Source organism: Carassius gibelio, chromosome A17, assembly GCF_023724105.1.
Source record: "Carassius gibelio isolate Cgi1373 ecotype wild population from Czech Republic chromosome A17, carGib1.2-hapl.c, whole genome shotgun sequence".
NCBI classification, from domain to species: domain Eukaryota; kingdom Metazoa; phylum Chordata; class Actinopteri; order Cypriniformes; family Cyprinidae; genus Carassius; species Carassius gibelio.
In genome coordinates, this window is record NC_068387.1 from 20,757,067 (window position 1) to 20,781,418 (window position 24,352).

The following is a 24,352-nucleotide window of genomic DNA, read 5'->3' on the forward strand; positions in this document are numbered from 1 at the left end:
CAGGGTTTTATACTCTCATTATACATCAATGAAAGAGATAGCAGCATGTGTAACTGCTAAAACCCTGGTGATTTCGTAGAGAGACCATATAGACCTGAAAAACATGCCCTTACTAATGAAGTCCTGGCACGTTTCTCCAGTCATAGTATCATAGATTCCAATTTCTCCTCAAATCCCTGGTCTGTGCCCTCATGCAAATCAGGCAGATTAAGGCAAGATGTATGGACTTGCAAATGTATTCAAACATTCTTCCCTTAATGCCACAGATTTGCAGTAATACTCCCATATTTGTGTCTGACTTACAAGGACCGACAAATTGAAGTCACCGTGTGGCAGATTTGAACGGTTATTATCTTGCGGCGTGCTCCATCAAAGAGTGTACTTATTGATTTGCTCTGCCAATGAGCGCCTCGGTTTCCAGCTACCTTGGAAACGAGTAGTAGGCCCTAGATGGTTTTTTGGGTCCTCCAAACCTAAACAAACCTCCTGAGGCGACAAGTTTTTAGGTGATGAAGGAGTCAGCCACTTCCCAGACTCAACAATGCGATAAAGCCCAGTGCAGTTTGTCATGTTACATTCTGCCTTTCGAAAAAAAAAAAAAGGAAAAACAAACCATCGGTATATATACCATCCGGATGTGCTGGAATGAAAGCTACCTTGCTTTGTTTCCTTGGCAACAAACACATGGAATATGTTTTCTGGAAGCCAACTCTCGTGGGAGATTTCAGAGGAACGAGAAGATAGCTTTACTGAGTAAATTAAACAGCCTTTTGACTGCCAGTGTGATGTTTGCTGAGATTGTATGCCGAAGTCACGCGTATGCCAAACTCAACAAAAACACGCACAGACAGCCCAAATTGAATAATGACATTTGTTTGGTGTTTAGTTCTGTTTGAATAGAAATTTCACCCGAACTATGTCGATGTAAAATCACGCGCGCATTTCATCTCAGCTCCGGTAACCCATGCAAAATATAGATCAACTCTGTACGAGTCCACCAAAAAGCTTCTTGTAGATTTTCAGTCTCTCTTTTTCTGCAGTTGCATAGCAACACAGACGAGCATAGCTGTAGTGACAGGGTGCAGGGAGGCAGTTCTGATTTCCAAACCCTCACTCTTTGATTAAGAATAGGCCACAGGCACCAGGGCTGATAAATTATGTGCTAACAATTGTTAGGGTTAGAAAAGTTCACTTCAATAGGGATAGAACACATCATCAAACTCTTTCAACACTAAAATTTAATGTTTGTTGCCTTAATAAAGATCATAAAATGTGGCGTATGAACTGTAAAATAAGATGACATGAGCAGACAGTAGAAACACAACATATTAAAGAGAATTTAGGGTTTGTGAAGGTTAACAAAAGTTATTGAGAGTTTATATATACATATATATATATATATATATATATATATATATATATATATATATATATATATATATATATAGGTTTTAATATACCTTTAGCAACAGTGATGTTTAAGGTCAGTAAGATTAAATTTTTTGGAAAAAATAAATATTACTTTTATTCTTCAACAAGGATGCACAACTGTTTAAAAAAATTATAAGAAATGTTTCTTGAGCATTTAATCAGCATATTATTATTTCTGAAGGATCATGTGACACTGAACACTGGAGTAATGGCCCTGAAAACTGAAAATTCATTACATTCTAAAATATACTAAAATAGAAAATATATAAATTGTCAATTTTACACAATATTTTAATTTTTTCAAGAAATACAGCCTTGGTGAGCATGGGAAAAGTCTTTTAAAAACATAAAAACAACATTTTTTAAATTTCTCTGACTTTTGAATGGTTGTGTAGTTTATTCTTACAGTATATAATTCAATTTATTTTATTGATTTTTGCTCCTTGTTGCACACATATTAGGGTGAATCAATTGCATTTAGTAAAGTCAGTAGGTAGGTAAACCGAAAAAAAAAAAATCTAGATCCAATACACAACACTTATATAGGCTTCTTATATCAAAATATTAATATTTTTTAACGATAATATCAACAATTGATTTAGAGATGCACAAAACCATCATACTAGTCCTGGATCACCTTTGCAAAAAAACGTTTTACATTTTTTTATTGCAACTGGAAGACAATACAATCACAGAAACTTGATGGTAGGGTTGGAGAAAAAAACTAAAACAAACCCAAAACAAATCGAATTTGTCATGGCAATAGACAAAGTGGTATATACATTAATTGATAAAATTGTTGTCTTTGGCAATATGATTACAAGTCAAAGGAAATACAGAGAGCAATAACGCCTCTATATTGACATATTAGCAGGGTGCACATGCCATCAGACTGAATATTTCATTACAAACCAAATGGACTCCATTACCTTCATTTTAAACAACTCAAAAACATAACAGAATGGCAGTAAAAAACAAAACAACAGGAAGAAAAAGAAACACTTTGCCTCCTATTAACATTTTTCTTTTTTTGGCTGGCTCTTCTTGATGCTTTTTAACATGTTTCAGGTTCCTCTGAAAGAACTAAAAAAGGAAAAGTTCCGTAGTGAGTGTTGTCTTTGAAGGAAAGGCAGTGTATACAGGACTCATGGCTCTCTGTACTAACGGCTTCCCAGTTTGAAGCATATTGAACAGAAATGTGATATGACAGATCTTTATAAAGACCAGCAGACAAGGTTATAATCAGGGTGATTTTGAGTCAAGAAATGTCTAGCTTGGTTAGGGAAAGGCATGCCAACTGGAGACATCACATTAACACTCATGGGTCAGATATAACATTCAACACGCTACAAAACATCGGGTCGAACCATTATCATCATCAGATGAACGGGGAAGGCAGGTGACTTCATGAAACACAGCAATGAAGAGCGATATCAACAAATATGACTGAGAATATCTTCTACATGAGTACTTGACAGAAATGCTACAACTTTTTGACATGTTTATGACTGACATATCAAGTATACATCATCCGTTTTGCAGTGTATAGAGTCATTACAGGCTTTGGCACTGAATCCTTAAGTTTTTTACTGCACCTTAAAACAATAAAAGTGCAATTGGTTGAGGTCGTGAGAATATATACACTAGCATTTGCACTGAGCTCTGGTATCACTTGTTTTTATTATTTATAAGTGCTTTAATATATATATATATGCATGGAGTCGTAAATAACCATCTGAATGCCTGTACCAAGAACAACTGAATCAATACTGATGACTCCTGAACAGTGCTACATGTAAATACAGGAAAAATAAAACTGTAGATCCAAAGTCTCGCAGAACAAAATGGAAGACCCTGAATAAATCGCAGACACGCACATCGGGATTACATATGGATGAAAAGCAGGCACGAAGCCGGAAGGGGACCGACACTCACTACGAACTTCTCCTTGACGACGTGGACATTGACGTAGTGGGTATTCGTGAGTATTCGGGGCGGCCACAAGCATGGACCGAGGTGGTCCAAGCCTGAGTCCTCGTATTGCAGAGAGAGTTTCCCAACAGTCAGTGTTTGTCCCTGAAGAAGGTAGTTGTTAAGATGCCCGCTTCAACACAAAGGCGACGAGGATGACAAATGGAAATCAAATCCGACAAAAACAACGAAAGAGACTAGGCCTATTGGCATAGAATTTAGAAGCGGCGCCTTCGTTCTCTAGGATCTAAATTTATATGAAAATAATTCATGCTCCATGCTAAATACATCATTTACCTTACATGAACTTTGAATTGTTTTTTTTTTTTTTTTTTTTTACGGTTTTCTTTTTCTTTACAGAACCCATGCAACACGATTTGGAAAATCCTGCTGGCTACATTGCTTAAATTAAGAAAGGAAAATGGTCTAGTGTTACTTTTATACAGTGTTTATCCTGACCGGATGAAATTGCTTATTACATCATGAGGGTTAGAAAAAACAAACAAACAAACAAACAAATGAACATACACAAAACAACTCCACAGTCAATATTTTCTGCTATTAAAATAAACTTGGCAGGTATTGTAGCTTTAGCTCAAGAGTTTTCATTTTCAATGTGCCGAAGAAAGAGTTTCACCATCCACTATCGGTTTAGTTGGAAAATATCGCTCAATTTGATTGCTCAGAAAAAAAATGGGGGCAGTTTTGAGAGACTTATTGATAAATGTAATCACTTTTTTGACTCCAAAAAGCACTTTGACAAAAGTTTATGGCTTTACTCTCATCCCAGTGAACTATGATTCATACGAGCCAAACGACAACTACAGACAGGAGTGTTTTCCACACAATGCTGCTGGTCTTCTTTAACGGCCAGAGCATCAGGGGGAAGTGACATCACAGAAACTGCTTGAGGATTGTCTTTGGCACTGCCCTGTGCTTCTAAAACATTGATATTACACCAGAGATTACTATAACCCATAATTATCACTAACTTGAGAACTACTCTGGAAACTCAATTTGCTGTCATGTTTTTAAAAGATTAGTTCACCCCAAAATTTTTCTTTTGTCATCATTTATTCACTCTTATGTTGTTCCAAAACTATAAGACCTTCGGAACACAAATAAAGATAATTTTAATTAAATCTGAGAGATTTCTCTCCCATTGAAAGTCTATTCATGCTTCAAAACATTAAGATCTAAATTAATCAAGCAGTTTAATCCAGGTCTTCTGAAGAAAAAAAAAAACCAAGAGCAAACCTCATTGGTTCTTGCAGAAGCTCAAATTTATTGGCATGATGCCGGAATGAACCTCATTGGTTCTTGAGCTTCGTGACCAAATTAGTTCGCTCGGTGTTTGTATTTGAATAAAAGCATCATATAAAGAAATCATGTCTCTTCAGAAGACTTGGATCAAATCACTTCATTCACATGGATTAATTTTTTGTTCTCTTTATGAACATTGGTTGACTAGATTTTCAATTGAGGGACAGAACTCTTTCAGATTTTAATTTCATGGGTAAAAATCCTTTGCATTCCAAACGAAAGTGTTATGGTTTGGTAATGAAATGAAGGTGAGTAAATCATGACAGAATTTTCATTTTGGGATGAGCTATTCCTTTATCTACTGTATGACAATGGAGCAGGGCATATTTTACTATCGCTATATTTCTATCAGTCGAATGAAACTTGCTGGATATCTTAAAAAAAGGGAATGCTATGGCTTCAATCTCCATAGATTACAAACAGAAATCACAATAAAACAAACTAAAAGTTAACCCTCAGGAAAATGTTACCTATTAGGATAGGAAAACAAAGTGATTGTTGATATTGCCACAAATCAGTAGAATTCACCTGATGTCCTGGAAAAAAAAATAGTAAATTCTATTAAAAGTGATGTTTTTTTCTCTCTCTCTCTTTTTAATAGTCAGTTTATTATTTTTGCTCTTTCTGCCCCTTTGCCGTCCGGTTGGTGATATTGTTCAAACAAGCCCTGACTCCCGCCAAATGAAGTAGAGATCCGGCCGCCTCCTTCATCTCCTCGTCATCGCTTTCTGGAGGCTTCTCCGTGCGCCTCTTTTTGAGAGGAAGAGTGTCACTGGCCACTCTCTGTTTGACTTTTGTCAAATGTTGCCGTTTCTTGTGCTGGGCCAGAGCGAGGGCGTCTACGGACCACTCCTTTGGCTCCTTCTTGATTTTGCTCTTGTCGTCTTCCTCGGCATCGGCCTCGTCCAACTCGCTTCCGTCGCAGTGGACATCTTCTCCGACATCCGAGCTGGAAGATTTGGCAAAACTGTAGGTGTGGTCCTCCTTGGGGTCAATGCTGACCAGTGAAGAGTTACGGGTTGGCTCGTCATCACTGGTTAATCTGTATCCGAGTACTGACCTATTAACACAGACGAGAGATGCATTAGTGCACGTGCACACATGCTGTTCCTGTCCCTGAGTAAAACAAATGAACTACATGGACTTACAGTGTAATTATTTTATGGAGCTGCATGTAATTATGCTACCATAGTAATTAATTATAATAATATGTTTAACACAGACACTCTGGACTGATGTTTTGAAGTTTTTTGCACAGATGGCAACAACCTCTGGAACACATGAATAAATTCATCCCATTTGGTATAATATAAAATTAGTAAATCTAAATCACAAAACCTGTCAAGATTATCCCTAGGTAATAGTAAAAAAAATAAAAATTGTTAAATATAAACTACCATTCAAAATTCTGGGGTTGTAAAAATTTTTATGTTTCTGAAAAAGACTCTTATGCTCACAGTAAAATGCAGTAAAAACACTAATATTGTGAAATATTATTACAATTTAAAATAACTGCTTTCTATAGTAATATATTTTAAAATCTCATTTATTCCTGTGATGGCAAAGCTGAATTTTCAGCATCATTACTCTAGTCTTCAGTCATATATATATATGAGAGAGAGAGATAGAGAGAGATAGAGAGAGAGAGAGAGAGAGAGAGAGAGAGAGAGAGAGAGAGAGTTTTGATTTCATGTGTTATGTGATAAACACTGCAGCCTTCAAGTGCCTCATCATTAAATATTAAAAACAATTAAACATTTGTCTCTGAAACACACTTGAGCTTTCTTTGAAGCACCTCTTCAGCTGGCCAACATCAACACTGAAAAGCATATTAATTGGTGAATTACAAAACTCTCAACTTTTTGGTAAAATAATATGATGCAAAATGGCAAATAAAGCTAGTTTAACTATGTTTAAGCCTCAGAAACATTAATGAAGTGTCTTTTAAGTGATGCCTGTTTTGTGCTTCTGGTCAGTTTATACAGCAGCAGCTCTGAGTGACAAAGAACATCCAGCCGTGCTTCGCAGAATCACTGCAGAAATGCGAAAACTCCCTCTGTGCTTCGAAAAATAATCCTAAGAGCTTTTCCACTTCCTGCCTCATATGTGCATTTATGACTCATAAATTATAGTCCCAGCACAGCAGGCTAAAGAAACTGTTTCAATAATTAATTCCTAAATGCAGTGTCACTCATTTTAAAGAGGCTGAGATAGTTATCATGTCTAGGCCTTTGTTTCATTCTAATAAAATAATAAATCTTACTGGGGAAAAAATAAACCTGGGTCATATTTCACCACAAATACAGGAGGAATAAACAAAAAATATATATTTTAGCACCATTAAGACATTATCTTCATGAGTGTATCATTCATATAGTGTTCCTGTAGCTCAATTGGTAGAGCACTGTGCCAAAAATTGATATATATATATATATACACACACACACACACTGTATATACTAGGGGTACAACTTTTTCACGGTTTGGATTATTTCAATGTTTTAGAGTCGGTATGGTTCGGTATATGCTATGTTTATGGGGAAAAAAACTTTCAAATAAAAAAATAATAATAATATTCTAACTACAAGCAACAGCACAAATAAATCCAATATAGTAAAGATACAAATTAAATAAACAGTGATTTTTTTGGTAGGTTTGGCATTAGATTTTAGCTACAGAAATTGAATAAAGTGATCAAATGTAAAACAGCATTGCATATTGGACTGTATCAATTAAATATCTTCAACTCCTAAATATTTTATGTAATTCTCGTTAGTTACTGTATATACAAAAAAACATTTTTTTTAATTTATGCTGATTTAAATAAAAAGATGATTCTAAAGTTTTTTTTGTTTTTCAGAAAGACGTTTCGGCAGTTGAACAATCGGTATGTTGTTAAACAGTAATACAATCCACTGAAAACAATGTCTCATTTTCATTCCTGTCAAAAATGTAATTAGGTCTATAATGTCACAATGGGACAAAAAGTGATGTTGGCACATAATGCACACCCCTCTGTTTTTATTTGGTGATTCTTTTGAGTTTACACTTTTTCAAGCACTAGTTTCTAATTCCGTCCTTTTAGTGCAAAATCTTACATTGAGATGCAGCAGAGCTTGTAATGCTTGTAATGCTTGATTTCGTGACTAGGCCAGACCCAGAGCCCAATTACCTTCGGCTGACGGGACATTTTGTGTAGATTTTGAAGTGCACTGGCACTAGCATGCAGTACCTGAGGGGCGGCCTGTTTCTGAGCCCCAACTTATGAATGTTTCACGGCAAGACAGTCAGTCTGTGTGTTTGGTCATGCCATTAAAAAACTTAGCGTTTGTGATCAATTATTCAGGTCACATCATGCATGCAAGAGTGGGGCCTAAGCCCGGATAAGACTTTGCGCTGATGCCTGCAATGACCTGCTCTGATCTAATGAAATGTGAGGAACAGAGCAGCCAGACTTCAGGGAGTCAGAGGGAGAGATCAGATATGGGTCAAAGCACTGCAGGGTAAGCATGGTTCTGATATGCTGATAAACCTGTCAATCATGTAATGGGCTCAAAGTGACCTGAGGGACAGGACTGACCTGACAGCGGCTGTCCTGCTGACAATGGGGTTGATGGGAAGGGGTCGGATTCCTGGGAAGAGGCCCTGGCTCATCATTCGAGCTCCGTTCTGGATCACTCCCTGAGGGACTGGAGAGAGAACACAGATAAGGTAAGTTAATGCAAATGCTACCTAAAAGCATATAGCAGCCAAAATACACAATTTAAACAATCCTGCTATGTATTATAGCAGACATGTACTGTAATCCATTTAAAAGCACCACACCATGTTAAACAATTAGAAATCAGTTTAAAATGTTTGGATGGAATTTCCCTATAGTTTCAAATTGGCTCGAACAGGCAAGGGCTGTTTTAAAGGACTAGTTTAAATATGTTAGGCTGGCTTTTGCAACTTTGACCCCTAAATAGTGCACAAAAGCAAACAATCTTCATTTTTCTAAGAGTGAAAATATTGTCAAGTTTTCCAAACCCACTGGATGATTATAGCTTTTCTAGTTCATTTATAATAATGAAAATAACCCATAGAAGGTCGGGTCTCGAAAATTTGTCACATGATTTTACAGGGAATTTGTTTATTTCATTGATTGATTGCATTGATCTCTCTCTCTCTCTCTCTATATATATATATATATACACGCATACACACACACTATGTGCAATATATAATAATAAAACAAAAGTAATAAAAGTAAGCAATGATATATAAACATTTATTTTACAAATACATATATTTATTAACAAATATATATTTTTATTATTATTATTTATTAGATAGCTTTTTGATGGAGATCACACTCAGTATCCAATCAAACATTTTTGCATCCGAGAGCAGCGTCCTCTTAATGAGGTTTAAACAGGGTTGAACCTGCAGTCAAACAGACGTAATGTCTGCTGTCCCTCTCTGTCAAAGTATGAGGCAACATAAAGCTCCATCTGGAAAATGAACCTGGACTCTTAGCAGATGGCGAGCACAAAAAAAGGACAAAATAACCATCCATTCAGATTCCAGCACACTGATTTGGCTATTAGGCAGGAGCATTGTTGCCTAGGCAACTGGTCCCCCTATGCATGCCATAGTTGCGGAACTCAACTAGGTGACAGTGAGTGGAACATCTGGGCTGGCTGGGTGCCCTCTTCACCCGCCTTTCCGCCCTGAGGGAACACACTGCCATAACAAGGTGAAGCGATGCCCTGTGACAGAGGCCGTCCCAGCTAACTGAGTGCACAATGAGAATTGACAGAGATGTGCCGCTCTCCACCAATTAGCGTGGATGGGCTAGCAAACTGAATGGCTAATGATCTCGGCCCATTTTAGGTGGTTCATGTCGAGCCATCCATCCAGGCATCAGAAACAACAGCAGGACACAAAAGCAAATCATATTCACAGTGCAGCCACATCAGGAAGAAAGCCAGTGAGGCTTTTGTGCTTGGGAATGTTCCTCTTTTATGTGGATGAGAGCTGTTAAACAAAGGCGAAAAAGTGTTAGCTGGCTCAATAGAAAAGAAATCTAGATCTGCAATGGCAATGAATGGCTTCACGTTAGCACCAATGACCGAGATTTTCGATGTGGCATTATGTGCGGATAATGCTGCATTTAACAGCAGGTAATAAATAAAATACCACGGATGGTGACTTCCAGGAAGCTCGGCATACACGCAACACTGTGCAAACATCAGCTGTGATTCAGCGGCGTTTCGGTCACGCTGATGCCCAGGGGAAGGTGGCCCGGCGCTCTCACAGGGGCAATGCAGAGGCAGTCAGTGCACAAATGATATCAGACTGTTAGTACGCTCTCTCTCTCTCGGCCTTCCCCTCAAGCACATTAATGTCAGTGGCATCGACCCAATTGCACAATTCTGTATTGAAAAGTCAGTTTCTCTCTAATTCCCTCTTTAACAACTGTATTCTGACAGGGGACAGCTGAGTTGGGTATCAACATCAACCTTTTTATGTCTTGTAAACTTAAAACTTTGATGTATTCTGCATTGTTACTCCAACTAACTAAAACTAAAAGAAAACATTAAGAAAACGTTTGATACTTGAAATAAAATGAAGTTTCAGTTAAATTAAATATATATATTTGTATTTTTTTTATTTCAGCTAGTTACTAATGATCTAACATGACTACAGAAATTAATAATAAATGAACAAAGCACACAACAAAATTACTAAAACTTTTAACTAAAATGAAAACACCAAATTTCTAAAATAAAAACGAATATATTAAGAAATATTTCAATGGTACTAAAATAACGCTGCTGCAAATTAAGCTGACAAGAAGTTGACAAAGTTACAAAAATACATAAAAAAGAGAATTATCACAAACCAGTCAAGTTTTGCATTAAACAGCGGAAACATATAACATCATGCATAAAGACGCCTTCAGACATTTTCTTCTTGTTAAAATGTTGTTGTTGTTAAAAAATCAAAATAGAAGAAAGAAAAAGAAAGAATTTATAAAATAATTCAAATAATCAAGAAAGAAATGCTGAAACCTGTGTATGTTCATGTTTGCCTGGCAATAGTTCTTATTCTGAAACAAATGTAAAGTACTCAAGTTTTCAGCACCAGCCTTTGCCATTTTTACCCACCAGGGGGAGTCATTCACAACAAAGCAGATGTCTAACAGAGCACATAGTCCACTCTTTCCATGCAGTTCCATATTACCATATCAAAGTGCATAAAAAAACCCTTAAAATTCATTCTACTAAATAATAAACCCTAAAAGCCCCTCATCACTAAATGCGAGTAAATCAAGCCTGAATTTTCATTTTTGCGTGAACTATCCCTTTAATACCTGATTTACAACTCCTTCACATGAAATGTCACAGCAGTCAGTCTGTAGATGAGCCGTCCTGACAGGACTCCTCCTTGGGCAAACTACACACTCATTAAGAAGTACCTTAAAAACGCTTCTTATACAAAGAGTTTCAGGACGAGAGTGCTTTTGGCCATTGTTTTCTCACAATACAGCTGGGGGCTGCGTGATTCGTACATTCGGGCCTATGACACGCACCACTGCTTCTGTAGAGCGAGCGCTTCTCTTCTCACAAAAGCCTAACAGCAGGGACTCCACGTCCTCTCAAGAATCAGCCTGCACACATGGGCTCTATGGCCACTGGGCTTCCTTCTGTATAAACACCAGTGGAGGAGGAGGAGGAGGAGGAGGTGTACTGAAGGTGTACTTGTGTTCCTGTGGCTCAGTGGTAGAGCACTGCGTTAGCAGACAAAAAGGTTGTGGTAAATAAATGTATAACCTGAATGCACTCTAAGTCACTTTGGATAAATGCGTCTGATAAATTCATAAATGTAAATGTAAATTAAAGAGTTTTTGTATTCAACTGGCACACTTTCGTATGAGCAGGTTCAAGTAAGCAAGGTCAGAGGCCGTACTGAATGACAGACTAAAAGCCTGACTTGCTATGAAAACATTTTACAGCTTCATGGTTAATGTACCATCAACACAAAGACCAATACAAAAAGAGCAGTGTTTATACATGTATTAGTATTTATCCAGCATGATATTCTGAGATGATTTTCAATAAAAATGAACGTCAATAGTCTTTCAACTACAAGCGGTGATGTCGTCATCTCATATGCAATGCTCCCAAATATTTAACCATCCAAACATATATGACTTTCTTTCTTCTGTGGAACACAAAAGGAAATATTTTGAAGAATGATCACTTTCATTTTTTTAAATAATGAAAGCAAGAAAGCATGCATAAATAATAATAAAAAAGTAAATAAAGAATAATTAATTAAAAAACAAACACATTAGAAGTTCCATAATAGTAATATGATTTATGATTTCAGACTTTGAACTATAAAAGTACATTTTTCAAAACAATTTTAGATAATTTAATTAAAAAAAAAAAAAAAAAAAAAAAAAAATATATATATATATATATATATATATATATATATATATATATATATATATATATTATATTAATATTATAATTGACTTAAATTTAACCATTTTAATGTAAATTCTGAAGTAACTGCTTTAAATTGATTTCAATGAGTAAAAAGGAATCCAGATTAACACCAGCAAGACTTAAATGGTGACTACAGCTTTGTAAAAATGCACCAGAGAAACAAGCATTTACATGCCTGCTCATTTCATCTAATACTGCATCTGCTGGAATCACTCCTCTGGGGTATAATGAGAGAGACGCAGTGAGAAAAGAGATAAAGACAGATAAACACATAGACAGACACTGAAAGGAAGAGTAAAGGCGATGACAAATTCCCTGTACTGTAAACTTGGCACCTGCTGTTGTGCAATAAAGCCCATGCATTTAGCTTAATTCTTCTCCCAGATGAACTATAGGAAGTATATTGGATTTGAGGGGATCGGTTTTCAGCTCAAATATTTGCAGCGTGATAAATGTCTGCATTAGCCAGAATTAAAAGGAAGGAAAAGTCAAGTGATGCACTGCTATCTTGAGGCACTGAGGCAGGAATAACAGAGCACAGTGATGCCGGCGTCTTAAACAATTCTCCTGCATGCTACAGAGAGCACTCGGCTGTGTTGATGGATTTGCGGATTGTTATGAGAAGTCCTTCTGCCCGTCACGTCTAAATAAAAGCTTCAACACACACTTGCGAGATGGCTAGCGTATACATCTCACATACAAAGCCTTGAGAGACAGAAACAGAGTTCAACAGAAGATGCCTTTTTGTTCATTGAGCCACAGTGAATGCCACGCCACCGAACCGAATCCAAACAAAATGCCGTTTAAGGATATCATTTTAGGAGTAGTTGCTGTCAGTACACTGGCAGAAATCGAAGGGCCCTTTGTAGGTCACACAGTGACAAGGGACCTCCTTAGGGACTGATCTCCCGCTCGCTGCTTCACAACTATTTACCAGACTGCCACGGTGACCGAGACTGATATCCGAGTGTTCACATCTCACTCAGATCCTGCCTTTCGCCACTGTGACCAGGAGCAAGGTCAGGCCGAAAAGATAAGCAGCACACAGGGTCTCAACGTTAAGCAACGCTCCTACTGACAGAAGGCAGATGCGAGTAAACGAATGCTCTTTTTAAGTCAGCGCCGGCTGCGTTAAACAGAGGCAGGCGGGATGCCAGCGCATGTTCTGAACGCTCATCGTGTGAGTTCTCCTTTGATTCTCCAGACAAATGAACATGTTCAAGGGCTTGAAACATATTTATTATTCACAGGGTGGAGACCCAGCATTCATTTAAGTGTTAGGTTCTGATGAGATTTTAGCACACGTTGTCGGGTACACAAACTTAACGATGACTCGCACTGTGTCAGGGCCCCGGGGTTAAACATTTTTAAGTCTCTTTTAAGTTTTTACAAATAAACCTGTAGTTGAGGTCAAGTTGAAGTATGCAAGTTGAAAAACAAAATAAATCAAGTCATATAACTATGCTAGGACTGAGATAGTCTACCCAAAAATGGAAATTACGTTATTAACTCCCACATACTGTTCCAAACCTGTAGGAATTTCTTTCTTCTGTAAACACTAAATGAGATATTCTGAAGTATGTTGGTACAAACGGTTTCCATACAACTGAGGTCAATGGGAACCAGAAATTTCTGAATTTTTTGTAACAGAACTCAGAATAATTTTTTGGGGTATAATATGCCTTAAAAAATTAAGGTCACGTCAGAGCTGATAACCTCATGGGCTTGTAGCACCCGTTGGGCTTCTGGCGTCTCGAGTTTGAGTCCCAGCTTGCAGACCTTTGCCAAAGTACATTAAGACGTGAAATTAAACATTTTTGTTTTCTGAAATATTATGTGAAAATAAAATTGCAAATGTGACATTCTTATTAAAAATGCACTTATTTGCACACAGTTTCAGAACAGAAGTGTGAACTGGATAAAGCCAGGTTCAAAAAAATTTGTTTTATTTTGTTGACATTAGAATTAAATGTTTTTACAGAAAGGATTTTTGATAGCTCTTATCGTGAATCAGAAAATACTGCCAAAAGCCATAGAAGATCATTTTCACCATGTTTTTCAGGAATTAAATGTTGTATAAAAGCAGGCAAATTATAATGTATATGAACAAACCCATTTGTAAAAACATTCAGAACACAGATAGGAATAAAACTGTAATGTTTAGTGTATATTTCTGACTCAGTGCAGGAGAAAAAGCTGATTTGGAGAAAATGGCATTTAAAGATGTGTATTATAACAAATCACAAACAGAAGAAGTCCCATAATGCATAAATTGATAAATAATTTTTTTTATATATATATTTTCTTTGTGTTAGTCTTAAAACAAAAAAAAAGTCACGAAAAGTGATATTTATTTCAACATTGACGAATGCATGAAAAAAGTTTTAGCCTGTAGTGTCTTGCCTTCAAACAATCATTTTTGTTATTGTGGAAAAAAAAATTATATCAAAAAAACCTTTTTCCACAATAAAGAATATTTTGTACAATGGGTAGGTTTCATGGAACTATTAAAACCCATGTAGAACCTTTATTTTTAAGAGTGTGAACAAAGTATCTGACTCTATAGTCTTTTTCATGTTGCAATGGCTAAATAGTCGAATCGATAGCATAAATCATCAGATTTGAATCCAAAAGAGCAGCCGTCCCAGTTAAGCAATGAGCCATAGTAGAGGAACATCCCACCATCTGGAGGGACTCACAAAACCCCTGTGAAAGGTCAATTACCATTTTTATAATGATGTGGATGGGGATTTACTTGTTTGCAGCAACATCTAAGTTTAATTGTGCAGTTAATAACACAAAATGCATTCCCAAAATATGCAAACAGATCCCAGCAATCAGATATCAGAGGCTGAGGGAGGGAAACAGTCTGAGAACGAGACAGAAAAGACAGAGAGGTCCAGAAGTACTTGAGAAGTGATTGTTTGAAGGCAAGACACTACAGGCTAAAACTTTTTTCATGCATTGGTTGTTTTAGTTTCAGTGGGCCAAATCTATAATACACAGACACACACATCAGAACACTTTTAAATCAGAGTGCTTTTAGAAACTACAACGAACTAAAAACATAAAAACAAAATTTTGGGTGTCCTTTCTTTTCATTTTCTTAAGATTAAAGTGACTTCTGTAGTGGGTCGCCTCAAAGGCGTTGACTCTACTGTACCGCTAAAACTAAGCTTGGAGGCATTCAATGTTACAGTGATGAATAAACACGACGAGCGTGTTTCTGTGGTCCGTGCTGATATGCAGAAACTGCTCTATTGCTGAGAGAAGTCAGTCATTTCCCTTAGGTGCCCGCCTCAGGCCCTGCGGCGGTGCGTAGGCCTCAGGAGTGCTCAGAGATTAAGGGCTTACAGTTGGCACATTAGCTGCTAAATGAATCCTGCTCTGTCACTGGTAACGGGCCACTTAACCGTCGCTAAAGTCCAACTCCACAATCCTAAAAATACCCTTCAACACACTGAAATATGAATTATTATTCGTGCTGTTTTGACCTTTATGCCCCTTTATTGATACGGATAGTGAAAGGAGGGTATTCAATGCAAGGCAAAAGAAGTGAGAATGGCTTCAAGTTTTACAGTCTAATATAAAATATTACAAATAAATTACTTCAGAAATGGTTCGGCAATGTAGTAGTCAAAAAATGTGTCAATAAAAAGAAAATAAAAAATGTTCTGCTTTTTTTTTTTATTCTTATTTTTTTTTTTACAATTAACCTCTACATAGCTAAAATAAAAATGCAGGCTTTTAGAGCTTTTTATGAATGTTTTAATACATTTTTTTTTAAATGTATTATTTTATTACTACTGTACATAAAACAACAAAAAAACATTTAGATGCATTTTTTATGCACTCACAATACTACACAATTTTAACAAAACAAAGTAAAAAATAAAACAGATACTGTTACTTATGTAATAGCATTAATAAACGGTTTTAAATAACCAGATTTTTGTACAGTATTTAACAATAAATCCAATTGCTTTAATCTCATATATTTTAACTAACTGAATACTGCTTGCCATATTTAAACAATACAATATTTAAACATACTTTTTAACTGAATAAGTTTTTTTTCCATAATGAACAGATTTCTGTTGATTCTAAGTAATTAGAATAAAATATTTTTTGAAAATATGAATTAAATTAGTGCTTTCATGTTTATATATGTATGACTGTCCAAATTTTTTGAAACATTTATATGTAATTCAAATACATTAATCGTAAATTTAGGCCTTAATATTTTTTGTCTTTATGAATTATTTTTTTCCCAAAAGTATATCTAGATCCAAAACACACATACACACTTGGGTGGGCAAATTAGCCAACCATCAGTACTCCAAATCAGCTCAGTTCTTGTTTTGAGTGTGGGGTGTTAAGTTACCCAGCGGTACCCCACAGGAGGGAGTTGTGTTGTTTTCTCTCTTTGCTTTGGTGCATGTCGATACATGCTAGTGGAGCGTGAAAAGCCGCTGCTACAACAGCGTCCACTCAAACAGTTCTTCTTCTCCCCCTTCTGTCTTTAAATCCCCAAACAAGGATTGTGGGCGTTGTGGCGGAGCCAAACACACATCAGCCGAATGAGATCAAACACTACGGTGGCACTCGGCGCGTGTGGACACCAGTCAGTCTCGCCCCCTCTGGGACACGCCCTTCTCATAATGACCCTGTCCCCATGCTGCCCTACACAACCCGGCAGATAAGCCACTAGCGTCTGTGTGTTTTATCAGCCTCTAATGGTCTCTGCACGCATGAGTAGAGCTTAAAACAGTAGAGCGCGCTTGTTCTGTCCTCCCCCCTCTGCTAGCCCTGCTAAACACAAATACACACATGCCGGACAATCCTCTCCCTCACGTCTGTAAAAGGGTAGTCCACCCACTCTCAATGATATGTCTCGGAATGCCACTCTCACATGTCATTCCGAACCCCTTCCGATTCTTTTGCTTCCACAGATGACAAAAGGAGATGTTTAGCAGGATGCTCAAGCTGCTTTTAACTTAAACTGAATACGAGCGATCAGAGGCTATCAAGCTCCAACAATGACAAAAAGCACCATAACAGTAGTTGATATGCGAGTTGTGCACTAGATTTTAAGTTTGTGTGTAAAGAACAGACAAAAAAATATTTTTTTTAGTATGTGAAAATCTTAAGAATTAAGAATTTTGCTGATTTTAATTTCATACATTATTATTTGGCATTCTATCTGGCAAAATATAAATTTTATATCCAATATTATAAATTAATGAGTTTTGATTATGAATTGTCACAGAGCTACTACCATAGTAAACTTACTGAACCATTTAAAGCTTGTTAAACACATTTATGGAGAAGACATGCATGACAAGCTATTGATCACCTTCAAGGACACATATATGGTACAAGACATTTTGTCCAAAAATACAACGAACCATATATGGAGCATTATGAAACAGCTTCAGGCATATTTATATATATCAGTGTGAAACCGACATTCTGGTGTTACCTTTGGCAAACCATAACTCGACTTTGTTGTTTGATCAATAAAGTCTACTGGCTTCAAAACCTCTCGCACAATTTATTTTGAACAAGGAACATTCTACAACACTGTCTGGCAAGAAAAACATAAAATTGATTTTACATTTCATGTGGATTACTTGTGGGTTATTGTGATGTTTTTATCAGCTGTTGAATTCTCATTCTGATGGCACCCATTCTCTGCAAAGGATCCATTGGTGAGCAAGTGATGAAATGCTACATTTTTATGAAAAAACAAACTCATTTACATCATGGATGGCCTGTGTCAATAAATGTTTAGTCAATTTAAATTTTTTAGTGAATTATTCCTAGTGAGGGTCAGTATGATGGTTTCACGGAATATGACCATATTTATCTTTTTTTTCCATGCATGACCGAGTGTAAACCACATTTTCTACTTCTTGAGAGAGGAAATAGGTTACTGCAGTGTTCGACTTCGAATGCCCCATTATATACTGTCATAATGAAGGAATATTGTAGAAAAATTCCACTCTAAATAGTGACAAAACGCAGCCCAAAAATACAGGTTAACCTCATTTATAATCGCGACATGATAAAATTAACATGCATATACAGTAGATGCATGTTGAGCAGCTATGGTGGTTTTTGCTTTATTACTTTTTTGTCTCATGCAGCGCACTGCCTGCATCTGAGTAACAGGAAAAACAAAACAAATAGTGCATATTAACAGACAAACTATGCTCATATTTGTAATTCCAAACAGTCAGTAAGCAACAGGTGCTTGGAAACATGTTTTGCACTCATTTATTGACGAGTCGTCTGCGGTACGGCCAGCTGAAAGTGATGCTTCTCTGCCGCTCACTGCACAGAACAGACACCGCGAGAGAGGACACTGCGCCGGGAGAGTTAGACTTTGCGCTCGCGGGGCAGCACTGGTGACATCTTCCAACTGAATCATAGCTAAGGTTTATCCAAAAAAGTCAGTATAAAAAAGCCGCTAAAAGCGTAGAGGGTTGCTAAATCTAGCGCTGAAGTCACACTCGTGTCTGAGGCGCAAGAGCTGAAGGCAGCAGGCGGTGGATGTGTGTGGTGGTCTCTGATCTATAACAGAGAACATTTATAGATCAGTGGTGGTGGTCAGTGGATATTGTGGACGAGTTCTTCTGTGTCGTCATGTTCTACTAGTTCTACAGCTTCAGTTTCGGATCTTTATACAGCCGTGTCCTCCCCACAGTGCAACAGTGAAAAGAGACCCCTCTCAGACAAGTTCCGAACATTATTTAAACTACACCGGTATTGCGGTATTTAAAAAATGTATATCATCATAAAAATAAACACTTGTATACAGTATGAACCGGTATACCATCCAGCACTAATTATTCCTTTAATTATGCTTTGGAGCTTGACAGCTCCGGGTCACAATTCATCGTTTGTATTCTACAGAAGAAAGGAAGTCATACAGGTGTGAGTAAATGATGCCAGAAGTTTCATTTTTGGGTGAACTATCCCTAAACTAGTTTTACAAATGCCCACAATGCAATGCGAGAAAATAAAGAGCTGTCAGGCACAGACCTTCCCTCCTGTTTTTTATTTTTGGCTTTGCACTGTAAAATGGCCCGGTGTGTTGAGATAAATAATAAATAATTAAACGGCTCTTTAAGATGTCTTAGTAAGCTCTTCAGCACCATGCACTATGTAAGATCTCCGGATGTCTTCCTTCCTCTCACTTCCCTTCGCTCCCCTGGCCAGGGCTTGCTGTAGCCATGGCAACCGCTCACATTTCACACACTTGAGAACAGTTTATCATGCAACGGCCAAGGCTAAAACAGGAAATAGCTGTCTTTGCTTAGTCGTGGCTTTCAGAAGCATGTTTACAGCCAGTAATAGAAGCCAGACACACGGTGGCGACTATAAATGTGGACGCTGACATAACACATTATAATACGCAGACCCTGACTTCAGAGTGTATTTATAGAAGTTACTGTGAGGAAGCATAGAAATTAGGACACACTTTATATAACAGGGACAAAAACGCATTTTTGTAAATGACTTGTAGAGCCAGACTGCTCTCAGGTCAGCAGATTGTGTGCTTTACTGAATGACGGTCATACTCAAACCCACTTCCCACTGATCCCAGAGCCCTCGTGAGCAGTTAGAGAGAGCACTAGAGTTACTAGGTGAACCCGAGAGACGTGCCCAGATAAGATCTTGAAGCCAGGGATGGTTTATTTGTTTTGGCATTTTCAGTAAAGTGGACATAAAACAGAGCAAGACATTTTTTGAAGGGCATGTCAATGTAGCAGCACAATGCGCTACACGCGTTTCATCTCTGATAATGCACACGCAATATCCACACAAATCTTTTCAGGCACACCTCCGTAAAAGAGCCACAGTGTATGGTTGAAAATAAAGACATTTGCTCTCCTATCCCAAATGTGCAACAAAAGGGCCATTTGGAATTCCTGAGGACACAGAGGTGCTGATAGTGATCAAGGCCGATATGTGTATACATTGGGGTTTAGCTGACCGTCGCACTTTTAGTACAGTCGGTAGCTGCAATCTGCTGATTGGTCAGTTTGAATAACAACTGATCCTTCACAGGGAGCTTGACTGACAGGTGATCTGACCAATCATAATGTCGAATCAGCTATTTCGGCAGACAAACAAACCAGACAAGAGAGTAGATTAACGTCAGTAGACTTAAACTTGAAAAATGGTGTGTATTGATGTCTTTCCGACATTTTTGGTGTTAATGTCTTTCCAAATTTTTTGGTGTTAATGTTTATTTTGTGCTTTAAGTAAAAATTTAAAACGTATCGTTCCTCTATGCTCCTCTATGTATTATTCCTCTGCGAGAACACGATGTGTGGCATGAAAGCAGCATGGCTTGTCAGACGTATCAACAGTAGCTAAGGCGGGTGAGTCTTTGCTCTTATCACTTTTTTTCACTGGTGCAATCCTTTCTCTGGCTCTCTTCTCGGGTCTCTGAACTCTGTTTCTCCCTCGCTCATGTAACATTCTACATTAATGCACGGTACAATTAACTGTATGTGTTTTTTTATTCTCCATCTATTTTGAAAACCAGTTTGAATATAACCATAATGAATAGCTGTTATTAAGCCATTTCAATTACAGGTGCATCTCAATAAATTAGAATGTCGTGGGAAAATTCATTTATTTCAGTAATTCGACTCAAATTGTGAAACTCAAAATTCAATGCACATAGACTGAAGTAGTTTAAGTTCTTTTAATTGTGATGATTTTGGCTCACATTTAACATAAACCCACCAATTCATCTCAACAAATTAGAATATGGTGACATGCCAATCAGCAAATCATCTCAAAACATTTTCAAAGGTTTCCTGAGCCTTCAAAATGGTCTCTAAGTTTGGTTCACTAGGCTACACTTTCTTGGGTAAGACTGCTGATCTGACAGTTGTCCAGAAGACAATCACTGACACCCTTCACAAGGAGGGTAAGCCACAAACATTCATTGCCAAAGAAGCTGGCTGTTCACAGAGTGCTGTATCCAAGCATGTTAACAGAAAGTTGAGTTGAATGATTTGGTGATACTCTTTTTGGAATTCTGTAAAAAGAACAGCATTTATTCAATTTATGATTAAAATCTTTTGAACCAAGTCTTTACTATCACTTGTCTTTCCTGAATAAAAGTATTAATTTCTTACAGTTTTAATTATATTTCACAATATTTCTGTTTTTACTGTATTTTATTTATTAAATAAAAGTAGCCTCTATAATCAGAAAAGTCTTCTTTCAAAAAAAACAAAACAAAAAAAAAACACTGAAGTGCTACTAATTGCAATACAATATAGTCACACAACAGCAACACTCTCTCACATATTTTGCTATTCTTACTGAGCTTATTTCCATTGTTGGTATACGTGGCAGTGGGTGATAATACACAAGAAATTTACATTTTTATACCATCAAGCTTATAATGTTTCTTTAGTCATTCTGCAATCCTAGAGCCTGAACCACTGTAGTGAAAGCACTTTTACAGCGGGACGGTAGAGCTGTAGGATGGTGATTGTTAACTGTGGACAGCTTTACAATAGCAGCTTTCAATAAACTTTACACATTCCACAGAGCAATTAGCATGAACCATGCCACTTGATGATTTCAATTTGCTCAGTAAGACGCAACACCCACAAACCTCCGTCTGAGAGACGGGCAAGATAACAATGCAGAGAACAGACACCCTACCGCCAGTCTCAGAGATGAGTGCTCGATGTATCTGGGAGCCCAAAAAGTTTTCTCCTGATTAATGTTTCTAGTTCTGTCCTATCTGCTTTCTGTCAGTCTCCCTGTTATTTTTCTCTTTCCCAAATGGGAAAACTGAATTGATGAGGAAAAAAATGGATTTGGAGGAGATGACCAATACATAATTAGTGCTGCTTGCTAAGGTAAACATCACTATTCTTATTGTTCAGTCATAATAATTTTTCAAAACCCCTAACACTAAGTTGTAAGCTTCGTCCTGAACTGTTATATTCAGGAAAGAAACCTCAAATTGTCCAGCTTGTTGAGGAGGGAAGCACTACTACAAACGCCAGAACACCACAGCAATCACATAACAATATGCTAAAAAAAAAACACTCCAAACAACTTAGCAACCATCCAAAACACTGCAGAAACCAACCAGGATACCTCGACAACACTTAGCAACCTTTCAAACATTCTAAGAACACCATTGCAATCACCCAGGATACCTATCCACCACCACCAAACATCCTAAGAACACCTTAGCGACCACAACATCCTCAGAACACCTTAGCAACCACAACATCCTCAGAACACCTTAGCAACCACAGAGCAACTCTAAAGAACACTCAGAACAACATGGCACTTCCCAAAACCACCATGGCAACCTTCGAGGATACCTTAGGAACCTCCTAACACCCTAGCAACCAAACAAAAACTGCTGTATTCTACCAAAGTATATTAATAAGTTCAAAATATTCATCTGATTTTAGAAGAGTGGAAATGTCCTGGATGAGGCATTCAAGGCATTTTTTAAGCATTTTTTCTTTCTTTCTCTCTGTCACTTCATTTTATTGTCTACACTAGCCTGACAAAAATGGAGATTTATTCTTGTTTCGGCTGAGTCATACAGACACAATGCCTTCCTTCCTCGGTGGGAGTGGGAGAAGGAGATGGAGGAAAGATGGGATGGAAAGAGGGAAAGATGGAAAGATAGACAGACCTCAGGTAAAATACAAAATAATAATAATGCTAATAATCTGACCCAAAGGCAGTCAGTGTCTATTCGGAGTCAATATATTCTCTACAAAGAGAGATAAATGACTCATGTCATTCTAAAATTGTCCTTGCACTCACCCTCTGTGAAATGGTGAGGGACATATGCACCACCAGTTCTTGTTTAGGACTTATTTTAGGACATTTTTACTGCTTGATAAATATAAGCAGCACAGTACAAAGTTCAATGTGCTCATCGTCTCATAATTAGGATCTTAAGTAGATAAACTTAAATTCTGCTTTGCATGTCAAATCTGACTGGACGTAAATTATTACTAATTAACATTACTTATTTTATTTAACTTGTTGTAATACTTCTAAAATATTTTCAGGATTTAATAAAATATTGGATTCCCAGATTTGAATGGAAACCCCACTGTGTATTTACATTTATACAGTATGTTTAATGTTGGCTGGGACCTTGTGAAATGATGAGAAAAGGGTTCCCCAGACATTTCTCCCAGATGCTGGAAGGCAAGTAGCTTTTAGAATGGACCCCCCACCGTTAGCCGGGGTGGCATCAGAGGCAGAGATGAATACATTTCAGTGTGACTTCTTAGTAACTCATCTGACTCATGTAGGTTCAAAGCAGCCGCTGTAGTAAAGAATGAAAGAATGTCTGAAATGAGAATTTATGCATCCACCTCTAGAGAAGACAGGTAATGTCACCGGCATGACAACACAGCGCTCTATTGTGCTCTCTTTGCACCCCTTCTCTCTATGCTCCTCGCATTCTTTCAACTAATTCAAAGAGAGGAAGAAATGCAGAACAATTATGACACAGCAGCTATTTATCAACTGTGAAATCTGAGGAATGGCAGGTGAACTGAGCACAAGGAACATTTTCAGCCTGATCCCCTGAAGCAAAGCCTCAAGCCAACAGACACTCTCCTACAATCTTTCATTACTGCTTATTACATGAAGAAAACACATTCAGTTTTCTACAGTAAGCATGCATTTCTGAAGAATCCAGAAGAGATTTTCAAAAGTAGCCATGTGTTCTGATAAAACAAACTGTTCTGCGAGTTAAAATGTTGACAAAGTCGGGCTACATTTGCATTATCTAGGTCTGTTAGCCCACAAAATGCATTTAGGTTACATTGTAAAAAATATTATTGTTTGACGTAGGCATACTGTTTTTATATATATATATATATATATATATATATATATATATATATATATATATATATATATATATATATATATATATATATATATATATATTTAATAAATTTTATTGAAAACAGTAAATCGTATTAAAATGTAAAATAATTGATCTTGAGAGAAAAAAAAAACAATTCAATTAAGCTCAAATTGTATTTAACGTGGATTATACCATTAAAATGCATATGGTTGTGATGTCACATTTA

General features: G+C 37.1%; 1 protein-coding gene across 4 annotated transcripts in view; it reads right to left on the bottom strand.

The window, feature by feature from the left end:
- Positions 1-2,064: 2,064 nt before the first annotated feature.
- Positions 2,065-24,352, bottom strand: part of LOC127933317 (forkhead box protein N3-like) — a 78,642-nt gene continuing 56,354 nt past the window's right edge. For all 4 annotated transcript variants that reach the window (XM_052530214.1, XM_052530217.1, XM_052530216.1 and 1 more), the window contains exons 5-6: positions 8,306-8,414; positions 2,065-5,785 (exon numbers count right to left, since the gene is read on the bottom strand). In XM_052530214.1, coding sequence (XP_052386174.1) covers positions 5,335-5,785; positions 8,306-8,414 — 560 coding nt within the window. In that variant the 3' untranslated portion in view covers positions 2,065-5,334. The remainder of the gene's footprint in view (positions 5,786-8,305; positions 8,415-24,352) is intronic.